Source organism: Crocodylus porosus, unplaced genomic scaffold, assembly GCF_001723895.1.
Source record: "Crocodylus porosus isolate Cpor-Errol unplaced genomic scaffold, CroPor_comp1, whole genome shotgun sequence".
Lineage (NCBI taxonomy): Eukaryota > Metazoa > Chordata > Crocodylia > Crocodylidae > Crocodylus > Crocodylus porosus.
Window position 1 is genome coordinate 5,023,222 of NW_017728920.1, and position 11,919 is coordinate 5,035,140.

Sequence of the window (11,919 nt, forward strand, 5' to 3'; positions counted from 1 at the left end):
CACAACACCCTTGAAAGAATCTCAAGGTATCCCAGAGAAGAATCTAAACCAAAAAGTTCTATAAAAGCTATTTTCCATCACCTATAACCCTACTTCTCAATCAGTGAAAATGATACCACACAACTCAGTGGAGGCAGCTACACGTGGACTTTAATGTAGAGCTAATTAGTCAACTTGGCAGTAAGGTATCACCGTCTATACGTGCAGAACTATTAGACTCGAGTAAACTAAATTAACTCCACCATCAGATGGTAGTGCCCAACACAACTACTATCCTACAGCGGAGTTATTTACTCTACCACAATGCATGTGTAGATGGTGACCAGGGCTGGCTGAGGCATGAGAGTGCTATAGTGCAGGGCAGCCAGCCTGCCTGCCAGCTAGCTCTGCACCGTAGCACCCTTATGCCCCAGCCCCTCTGTAACACGTTGAACCAGAGTGCAGCATCTCTGGGCTGGCAGGCTGACCCCTCTGGGCCCCCTGTCAGCCAGGGCCATGCTGCAGTCCCAGGGGCATGTGTAAACATTGCACCTGGGATCAAGAAATTCTGGCACCAAGTGCTTCAGAGTTTATTCAGGTGTGCTAACTGGATGTGTAGATGCACCCAGCATGTACTAAGCAGTTCTTCACCTAATAAGGCTCATATTCTAGCCAATGAGGTCCTCAGTGAGTCTTGTATCACTAAGTGCAATCTTGTACAAATCAAGGATGAAGGTTTCTGGATTTTAAAATTAAAATAAACTAAAGCTATATGGAGACAACATTTTAAGTAATTTTACTAGTGAACAGTTTGTCAGATCAAAACAACAAAAAAGTTTATTTACATGTACTAATTTCTTACAGTTTCAGCTGCATTTTACTTTGGTTATCTTGACTAGGCTTGCACATGTAATCTCCTGCCCACTTAGAAAATGATGAAAAATAGCCCTCTATCTCTTGCATTATTTCCTCTTGTTTCAGATTTAAGTGGTACCTGCAGAACAAAAGGATACATTAAGTACCAAGTACAAAATAAGAATGGAGAGTGCGTGAAAGATAGTAAGACTCACAATTGTGTTTTCCTTTTGTTTCCAGTATTTACAAGACTATATGAAGTCTTACAAATTTTAAATTCCTGCACTGTGAGATTAAATCTGTATATAAAAATTAAGCAAATGCTTAAATCTTTGCAAAGCTGTGCCTTTATCTCTTCTTTGGAAATTAATTATAATCTAGCATAATTACTATTAAAAGGCTATCCTGAAAAAACATGGATGGCATTTATACATAAATTTGATATTTCTTGCCTACTACACAACCCAAGTAAGATCCACACCTTGTTTTGGAATGCAGAATGAAGGAAAAAATATTTTTCCTGTCATTCCTGAATCCTGACTGCAGGTGATCCTGATTATTGGCAAAAAGACAGTTTTAGCCCCGGGAGCCACTGCCAAACTGGCAGAAGATTAGCAATGGATTCTGGCCACTGCACAGCCAGTTGGCCACTGCTTTTGCCTTTAGACCAACACAGCTACAATCTGTATCCCTGAAACATGGAAGATATCATAATTAGCCATTTTGAAATGAAAGCTTCATAATTTTACAGAAAGAATGCAAAATCCAACAACCTGAGACCTGGATGCAAACAACCCTGCTCCAGCCTTTTGTTCAAGCCAAATCTGCATACTTGCAGAGCAACTTCACTATAACTAAACTTCTTTAACCCAGGAGAACCATTTCATCACCAGTTCTGGGGTGTGAGTACATGTGTATTTCATAGACATCAGGGCTGGAAGGGACCTTGGGAGATCATCGAGTCCAGCCCCCTGCCCAAAGGGCAGGAAGTCAGCTGGGGTCATAGGATCCCAGCAAGATAAGCATCCAATTTACTCATGAAGGTGTTCAATGTAGGTACTTGAACCACCTCCGCTGGCAGACTGTTCCAGACCTTGGGGGCTCGGACAGTAAAGAAATTCTTCCTTATGTCCAGCCTGAAACGGCCTTGCAGACGTTTGTGACTGTTCGACCTCGTCATCCCTTGGGGCGCTCTGGTGAACAGACGTTCCCCCAGATCCTGGGGTGAGGTGAGGTGTGGGACTTGCCCTATGAACACGAACGCACACACACACCTCCCTCATTACCCACAGCCCCCTGCCACCAGCAGCAGCAGGAGGCCATGAGGCATTAGGGTGCTCATGGCCCATGACATGAGGCCTTAGGGTGCTCATGGCTAGCCCAGGTTCTGCACTCCTGCTGCTCCCAGCCCTGGGGCACCAGCACAGGCCCCATGCTCCCGCCCACCCACTGCCACCCCCCGCTCCTGTCTGCCACTACTGCCCTTCTCTTGCTGCCTCCCTGCCTTCCCATCCGCATCCTCTCTACCCCTCAACACCCACCACTCCATCACCACATAGTTCCCAGCTGCATGGCTGGGACCGCAGGATGCAGCAGTAGCCAGCCCGGCCTGGCCAGCACTGCACAGAGCCAGACAAGGATCACAGGGGTGAGGCCAGGCCAACTCCTGCTGCATCCTGCAATGCAGCCAGGAACCACGTAGTGCTGGGGTGGCTGACTGGCAGGCAGGGGGGTGGGAAGGAGTGGTAGCAGTGGGCAGAAAAGGGGTAAATGGTGGTGGTGGCAGCAGCGGCAAACAGAGGGGAAAGTGGCAGCAGGCAGGCAGGAGCACAGCAACAGCTAGGCAGGAACATGGGCCTGCACTGGTGCCCCAGAGGCAGGGCCAGAGGGGGCCCAGCGCATGGCAGCAGGAGCATGGGGCCCAGTCTGGCAGGAGCTCTATAGAGTTAGGTCACCTCCCTGTTCTGTGCTGGCACAACCCAGTCTGGCCCCACAGAACTCTGCCAGCCAGGGCCATTTACTCCTGCCACCCCACCCTGGAACCCCATCAGCCCTGGCCCCATGGTACTGGCACAGGCCCTGCACTCCTGCCCAGCTGTTGATGGGCTCCCACTGGCTTGCTGCCACTCCCCGCCACCTAGTGCCACTGCCCCTTTCCCACCCACCACTTCTCCGCACCCTCCCACCCAGCCGGTAACTCTGGAACCACGTAGTTCACCAATTCCATCACTGGGACCACAGGAGCCGGCCCAGCCCCAATGACTGGGGCAATTGCTGGCTGGCCTCTCCTCCCCTGCCATTCTTAGCTTTCTCAGGCAGAGGGAGGCGGGGAGTAGCCCCAGGGTCACAAAGGCAGAAGCCTCTGCTAGGCACATGCTCCCAGGTGGGGGCTAGGGGTAGGGCATGGCCAGGTAGGGGCCCTGCTGCTGCAGCTACTAGGTCCTGCTGCCAGCTCCTTCTGGACCCTGCTGGTGCCTTGTCATCTTTGACAGACAGCCAGGGGCAGATAATAATTAATACTATAAATTTTTAGGGGCCCCACAGGCCAGATAGAATGGCCTGGCGGGCCAGATCTGGCCTGCAGGCAGTATTTTGCCTGCCCTATCCTAAAGGATGTCGATATAATTTCTAATATAACAAAACCCTAGTTTCATTATACCATCATTCAGACTGGAAGTTCAGTGCATTTCTGAAAATCTTTTTTCAGCTCTACCAAAAATTTTACTAGTAAAAGAAAACCTAAAAAAACTTGCCCACTAAAGCTATAATGACAGCCTTTTTATTCCCGTTACCTATGATTCTTGCAGTTTTAACTGCAATACTGCTATTTCATAGCATGAAGGGGATGGCAGGAGGAGATTTCAAGGAAGTTATATGTATATAGTCATAGAGACGTTTTCAACTGATGGTGTGGACAACAAGCCTTCGTAGACACCTTAGAAGAAAAGGAAAAAAAAAAAAAGCAGCAGAAAAATAACTGAACTCATTTTCTCTTATCTTGGTTTTCCAAGTTTTTGCGGGATGAAGACCAAACCTACCAGCCTCTTACCAAGAAGAGGTGTTGAACTAAAGCAACAGAGCCAGGTTGCCTGTCAGATGGCCTATATGATGTCTACCACAAAAGAAAGAAGTGGAAGAAGGACCCTGCTCAGTATGCCTAAATCTCATCCTCATTTGTGATCAAAGGCCACTCATGGCTGAGCAGGAAGTCATGAAAATATAATATTATAATATTTCATGTCTAGAATGCAATTTTTGGAGTTGTCTTATATTGTGTGCATGTCCCCAGTACTGCAGCAGGGTAAGTAGTGGAAAGTAAAGTGGCCTGAGCCCTGCCCCTTGCCATCCATCCCCGCCACCACTTAGCCCTTCTGCTGTGCCCTGCTATCACTGTGCTTGTATGCCCTACTGCCAGCCCCCCACACTTGCAGGGGCACAGGCACTAGGATGGAAGCAGGGGGAATGGTGCCACTTCCCTGCACTCTGTGCCTGCATCCCCTGGCACCTGCCTCCAGCCCTGCTGTCTCCTCTCCCGCCCACACTGCTAATTTCACTCCTGTCACAGCTCTGGCTCCAGCTGGGGTCCTGCTCTAGCCAGGGCTGCCTCTGGTCCCAGGCTGTGCAGCAGCTGTTGTGGCAACAGCAGCTTCAGCTTCAGCTCTTAACTAGGGAAGGAATGCAAAGCTACAAAAGCCCCACTACTTTGTCAATTAACACCTCTGGTTGCTTTCTAGGGATAACGTATTCATTCATGTTAAAGCTCATCTTTGCACAACTATCACAAACATCTAACATCCCAGAAACAAACATGCTTGTCTTTCCTGGATAGTTTTGCATGACAATTTAGCTACTGAACTCAAATTAAATACTTCTAGATATGGAAGTTGTGTCTTTTTGTACAATATTCTTTGAACAGTAAACTTTTCCCTGAATACTTGGAGGGTGCAGAGCAATAAAGTAGTTGTGCACCAGATTAAATGTCCCTGCAATATAACTCTTTTAAAAATTCCAAGTCTGACCACAATTTTACTTACAATTCTTTTAGATATTTTGGTCCATAAACAATTTTGAAGGCCAGTTCTTGTACTTTTTCTGCTGCCAGATTATTAGTTATTGCTTGCTGGAAAATCTCATGAAGGATTGTGCCAACCAGCATTTGACGTGAACCAGACTCGCAACTCTACAATATAAAAATCATACAGTAGTTTTAGTAAGATGTACATACAAAATAACTTTATGCCCTAGTGTAATTAGGTGACAACCCTAATTACAAGTTTGCCATCAGAGTGAGTGAATGACGACTGATAATTCATGGAATATACAGACACACACAGTTCCACTTCCACCATTAATATCCAATTTGATCAATACAAAATGGTCAGTATCACACAAGGAAAAAGTTTAAAAAAAGTCCCAGGTGGCCTTTCAGCTTAACCAGATGACATAGAAGACTGCTTTAGACAGGAAAAAAAAATAAGAGAGTTGTGTGTACTAGTTTACACCTTCTCAAAGGCCACCAATCTGGACTGGGTAGAAAAGGATATTTCAGTCTGGAAGTCTGTTTTAGACTTGTTTTGGCCATGAGATCTTTGGGGCAGATAGTTTGTCTCCACAGGGTTAAGCCTGCTAAGAAAGGTCTCCATTCTCAAACCTCTGCACACCAGCCAATATTAAAAATGTATACAAGGAAAATAAAGTATATAAAAACTTAGTGTTAGAGTCAAGCCTCGCCATTTGTTTTCACAACACCTTTAAGAGATAAGCCATATTATCACCATTTTTCATATCGGAAAATGGAAATACAAAACTCGAGATCAAAGGAATCCACTAGTTTTGGTAGCCAGCCTTAATTCTGGTATTTCTTAGTATAAACACGGGACTGATTATTCTTAGCACACTATTCTTTGTGAAATTTTTTAATGTTTTGCTGTGTAGTTTAGTTTGCTTAAAAAAAGCCAAACAAAAGGCAATATCATGGTAAGGTTGTCAATTTAACAATATCAACATCAGCAAGATTAGACTCTTTAGATCCACTACAGAGGCTTCTGCAAATGAGTGTAATGGTGAACCAGAGTAGCAATAAGTTTTGGTCCTCTACGACAAATACTTCAGATGGGACATTTAGCCACAGACAACTGCTCATATGATCTTAGGACTGGGTTAAAAAGGAAAGACCAGCAACAGTGGGTTGCATTCTCTACTTAGTAGAAGGATCTGACCTGTAGAGAACACTTCTTTCCTATTTCCCCTCAAAGTCCAACTTCTTACCTTTCCCAAGGCTCCTTGTCTCAGTCACGTCTTCCTCATTTAGCCAGCTCATTTAGATATTCCTGAAGTTTGCTATAACCTCTACCCCTTTGCCTCAGTAGCCCCCTCGTTCCTCTCTCCAACCATCCAACTCTTAGTTTCAGCCTCACCCAGTTCACCACTACTTGTAAGACTTTCTTTTGGGTCCCTGGCAGTTGAAACAGGCCGCTTCTTCTACCAAACTAGGCAACAAGAGCTTTGAAACTGCAGTATCCCTTTTCCAGTTCTAGAGGGAGCCCTCACCTGCAGGACCCCAGAGTGGACAAATGCAGGGAAATTCCTGCTTAGGTCAGTGCTGAAGCATGCAAGTAACTTAACAGAGAAGTTCTAGGAGTCTCTACTGAACATGTGGATAGTAATTTTCAAAGGCTTATAAACTTTGTCACTTTTTTTTTGGATTTTTCACAGGGACAAGGAAAAGAGCATCTATGTTACACACTCCATACCGCTGTCAAATTTAAAAATCATTGATCTTAAGCATCAGGTTGACAGATTTATTTTTTTTTAGTATTGGTACAACCTATTCTCTGTGTCTCAACCTCCCTCCCTTATTTTCAAGAACAGATTATCCACTCTGGCTGACATTTTAGCAAAGACTTCAACCTGAGGCAAACACCCACCAGTATAACATTTTATCCCAAATGGCTAAAGTTTGGCAGTTATAAACATCTGAAAATAGGACCTTATAATAGAAAGTGTCAAGTCTTACTACTGGACAACAGCCATCTCACCCAAAAGTGAGAAATTTGGAATGCAACAAATGATTTTTCCAAAACATTTTCTATTCCGTGATTTTAAACACTTACCCTAAACTTCTCGCTCAGCACTGCTTTTCTCATACATCGAATACTATTTGATACTGTGGTGCCAGAAAGCAGCAAGTCTGGGAACAGAATTAAGTATCCAGACTCTCCATTTATTATCCAAGTACCAGAGTTGCACTCTCCTTCTAAATGAATAATGTCTCCTGGAACTACTGGAACAGAATTCCTAAAAGGCAGTAACTATAATAACCATGTGTAAGACACAAAAACACTATGAAGAGCATATATTCCAAGATCAAAACAAAATCACTGTCACAGGTGGCAAGAAGAAACTGAGGGAGCCACAGTCACTCCCATCTTTTATGGTTACGTAAAAGGGCAAAGGACACATGCATATCTCCAATGGACAGTACCAGTTAAAGAGGCTCTGGTCTTGTGGCCCTGGGGCATTGCAACAAGGGGCCTGCTCAGGGCCGATCTCACTGTGGCCTGCCCACCTGTTCCTGGGCTAACCGCCCGCACTCTCACCCGCCATGCCTTGTTGTTAATTAGTTAAATAGATCTTAATAAGTGGGAGGGTCCCCATTTCCTGCCCTGTTCTCTCTCTCCAGGGGTCCACCCTCCAGGCTCTCCGCACAAAGGGGTAACCCACCCAGTTGTGGGGGCTAGGAGTTAAGGCACCCTGATCCACCTTTCACTTGGGTGGTAACTGGCCTGGCATTTCCTGGGGGCTCCCACGCTACTGGGAGCCCCACCAGGCTACCCACTCCCGGCAGGTGCAGCTTTAGGTTATGCCCAGGACCAGGAGCCTCCTTACCATCCCCTATAGCTCCTCCCTTACCTCCAGATGATATTAGCAATCTTCCAGCCATGCAATGTTGTCGCCTGGCCTCCAGCAGCAGAACTGCCATGTTTATATGGGCAGCCCCAGAGCCAAAGTGGCTGCCCTCATCAAGCACCTGGCAGCTGCCAGCTCCAGGCCCTTCAAGTGGCAGGAGCACACAGTGCCTTGCCACAGGCATATGCATACTTAGGCTGATAAATATGTAAATAACTATTTGCCCACTTCTGTTTTCAGGGGAACTAAGTGAACATAGTTGAATTACCCGGTTCATAGATTGTAAGGCCAGAAGGGACCTCGGAAGATCAGGTTGGGAATGGGTAGCCTGGTGGGGCTCCCAGTGGCGTGGGAGCCCCCAGGAAATGCCAGGCCAGTTACCACCCCAGTGAAAGGTGGATCAGGGTGCCTTAACTCCTAGCCCCCTGCACCAAGCAGGAAAGATAACTGGGAGTCAGGTGACCCCAGCATAGTGACCGTCTAGTCTCTTCTTGAAGATTTCCAGGGTAGGTGATTGCACCATCTCTGGAGGGAACTTATTCCACAGTCTGAACACCCTGTGAAGTTTTTCCTAATGTTGAGCCTGAATTGATCTTTCAGGAGTTCATGGCCATTACTCCTGGTTTTCCCCTTGGGTGCCCTGGCGAACAGTTGCACACGGAGCCCTTGATGTACTCCCCTAGTGTAGCAGTAAGCTGCTATCAGGTCGCCTCTCAGCCTTCTTTTCCTCAGGCTGAAAAAAGTCCCAGATCCCTCAGCCTTTCCTTGTATGGCGTGCCACGTAAGACTCTGATCATACGGGTGGCACTTCTTTGGACTCTCTCAAGCTTGTCCGCATCCTCATTTAAGCGTGGTGACCAAAACTTGACGCAGTAATCCAGCTGCAGTCTCACCAGTGCTGAGTAGAGCGAAAGACTTACCTCCTTGGTTTTGCTGAAGATGCATCGATTGATGCATACCAGAGTACTATTTGCCCTACAGGGTACAGCATTGCACTGCTGGCTCATGTTCATACTGTGGTTTGTTATTACCCCCAGATCCCTTTCATTCATGGTGCTAGTCAGTTTGGTGCAGCCAAGCCCGTAGGTATGTTGGGAGTTGCTCACACCAAGGTAGAGCACTTTGGAATTTGATGAAGTTCAATGTTGAGAACTGTAATCTGCCCAACTTGCTAATCTGTCTAGGTCCACCTGTATCTGTAGCCTAACTTCAAAAATGACCACGCTGCCTCATAACTTGGTATCATCTGTGAACTTGGCCAGTGAGCTGTTCACCCCCACATGCAAATCCTTAAAAACACTGAAAGGACTGAACCCAGCACCAATCCCTGTGAAACACTGCTGCCCACTTCTCGCCAGGATGACAGATCCATTCACTATGACTCTCTGGGTTCTATCCTGCAGCCAGTTTCTCAGCCACCTGACTGTCTCAGCGTTAAGTCTACAATCCTCCAATTTTCTGTGAGGACATTGTAGGATATTAGATCAAAGGCCTTTTTGGAAGTCAAAGTATACAACAAAGGTCAGCAACCGCCCACACTTGTGCCAACCATGGCACGTGAGGCCATTTTGCTCGGCACGCCATGACCAGCCCTGGCTCTGGGTAGCTGTTGCCAGCAACGGAGCCCAGGCTGCTCCCAGCAGGGCTTGCAGTGTCCCAGCTGCCTGCTGGGAGCAGCCCAGGTTCCCTGCTGGCAACAGCTACCTAGAGCTGGGGCCAGCTACAGCCAGGAGGCTCCAAACAGCTGTGCCGGGCTCAGCTGTATCGGCAGGTGCGCCTCAGAGCAGGTGGGGGGAAGGGGCCTTAGGCAGTGCAACCCCAGTTTCCCCCACTCCTGGCACAGAGCTGGTGACTGGGCTCCAGAGCCCTGCACAGCTGTTTGTAGCTAGCCTGGGCTCTGGGCAGCTGCAGCAAGCAGCTGGCAGGCTGTAAACAGCTGCACTGGGCTCCAAAGCCCAGTCACCAGCTCTGTGCTGGAAACAGGGGAAGAGACCAGCACCATGCTGCTTCAGGCCCCTCCCCCACCACCTGCTCCAACGTGCAGGTGCACACACTGGTACAGAGTCGATGCCTGGAGCTCAGCACAGCTGTTTGGAGCCTCCCGGCTGCAGCCAGCCCCAGCTCTGGGTAGCTACTGCCAGCAGGCAGCTGGAAAACTACAAGTCCTGCTGGGAGCAGCCCAGGCAGGGGGCATAAGCAGGGCATCCTGCCATGTACCCCCTGCCCTCATTTTGTTTCTCTGGCATGCCGGCACTCCAGCATCTTCCAAGGTAGGCATTGTGGTGTTTTTCGACACTCCGGCCAAAAAATCACATACCAGGGGTAGGCAACAATGTCAACCTATAATACCCAGTTCTTTGTATATTTATCAAGTAAGCTAGAAGCCTGAAGAGTAAGCCATAAGAGGAAAGGCTGACAGATATGGGACTGTTCAGCCTAGAAAAGAGAAAGCTCCAAAAGGATTTGGTGGCAGCTTACAAATATATCGGGGAGAGCATCAGGGGCGAGGCAAACTACCATTCACCAAAGCACTCCAGGGGAAAACCAGGAGCAATGATCATAAATTCCTAAGTTTCAGACAAAATATAAGGAAAAACTTCTTCACGGTTCATGTGACCAGGCTCTGGAACAGACTCCCAGCAGGGGTGGTGCAAGCATCTACCCTGGAGATCTTCCAAAGGAGACTGGATGCACACCTTGCTGGGGTAATTTGATCCCAGCAGTCTTTCCTGCACCGGGGGGGGGGGGGAACTGCACCCAATGATCTCACCAGGTTCCTTCCAGCCCTAAACTTCTGTGAATCTGTATTCCCAAATAATGCCAACTGCTCAAGTCAGCATAGTGAACACAAAGCCACATGGTTCAAGTTTCACTATTTTAACTATTTATTCATATTATTTTACCACAACTAAAACTATGTGAAAAATGTAAGGTAAGAATACAGTTTATTCTAGATACTAACTGCCCTCAATTAGATATTAACAAACAAAACCAGCATGGCAATAATACCATATTCAATTAACTGAGTGCAGTTTTCACTTTTAAAATAATGAAAATGAGCATGCAAAGAATTTACTTAATAAACCAAAATATTCTCATTACAAAAAGTGTTTATATCTTCATATCAATTACCAGTCATTCCTCAGAACACATAGTTCTGTATCCTCAGGTGATTGAGATGCCGCAATTGTCAAATGCATTTCTGGATCTTCTCCCTTTTTCTGTACTACATTCACTCTTAACACACGGTATCTGTTGTTCAAACCTTTAATGAGTATCGTATCAGTGAAGTCACCTGTTTTCTTCTGAAAACTGAAATTACAATGATATTAATACAACCATTGTTTAGGAAGGCCATAGCTATTGTTTAGATAAGACTATGGTAGCCTTCCAATGCCATTCCTCCTGTAACTCCCCCCCCCCCGCGAAAAAAAAAAAGCCTTGCTCACACATGCCAAAATTCACCCCAGGGTAGGTCTCTTTCAGGAAGTATGGTTTGTTTTTGTTTTGTTTTGTTTGGGGGGGGGGGGTTAGGCAATGTGGCTCATATCTACAGTAGCTTAGCTTGAGGGGGGGAAAAAAAGGCTTTACTTAAAGTAAAGCTCCCACGGCAAGCCCAGCGCATGCCCAAGAGGCAGCGCATTAGTCGGACCCTGCTTACCCAACTTCTGTATAGATGGGGTGCATTAGTGGGGACTTCTGAGGAGTGAATCAGCTATTACAAGTGCCAGGAAAGCCCCGCCGAAGACCAGCTCTATAGAGACGGCAGAGTCGGTCGTACTAAGGCGCCGCTTCCCACCCCTGCTTCCAACCGTCTCCCCCCACCCCCGCCCCCTGGAGGCACCTCTCCGGCGGCGCCGGCTCTTCGCGGGCACCACTCCCCGGCCGCTCGTCCCGCGACGGCTCCATGGCGCTGGCGAAAGCCGAGAGATGCGATCGTGACGGCGGCAGCAACACCAACGTGAAGCCCAGTTTCCCGCCACTGCTGCCAGGTCCCTTACGCTGGCAGCGGCGCAGGCGCACTGGCGCGGGGCTGGTCTGGCGCAAGGGAAGACCCCGCCCTTGGGGGCGCTCAGCCAATGGCTGCTTTGGCGCGGCGCGGTGGGGAGCGTGGCGGTGCCTCAGAGCCCGGGGCGGCTGGTGGGGCGGCGACCCCGCGCGGGAAGGGGTTCCGCT

The 11,919-nt window shown here is 47.7% G+C and overlaps 1 protein-coding gene across 5 annotated transcripts in view; it reads right to left on the reverse strand.

Moving 5' to 3' along the window:
* The window catches only part of DNA2 (DNA replication helicase/nuclease 2), a 36,361-nt gene extending 24,667 nt beyond the window's left edge, over positions 1–11,694 (reverse strand). For 3 of the 5 annotated variants that reach the window (XM_019538497.1, XM_019538500.1, XM_019538501.1), the window contains exons 1-5: positions 11,588–11,694; positions 10,876–11,055; positions 6,948–7,131; positions 4,869–5,014; positions 842–973 (exon numbers count right to left, since the gene is read on the reverse strand). In XM_019538497.1, the coding sequence (XP_019394042.1) occupies positions 842–973; positions 4,869–5,014; positions 6,948–7,131; positions 10,876–11,055; positions 11,588–11,652 (707 nt within the window). In that variant the 5' untranslated portion in view covers positions 11,653–11,694. The remainder of the gene's footprint in view (positions 1–841; positions 974–4,868; positions 5,015–6,947; positions 7,132–10,875; positions 11,056–11,587) is intronic. The other 2 variants (XM_019538498.1, XM_019538499.1) reach the window with 2 other exon arrangements.
* Between the last annotated feature and the right edge of the window lie 225 nt (positions 11,695–11,919).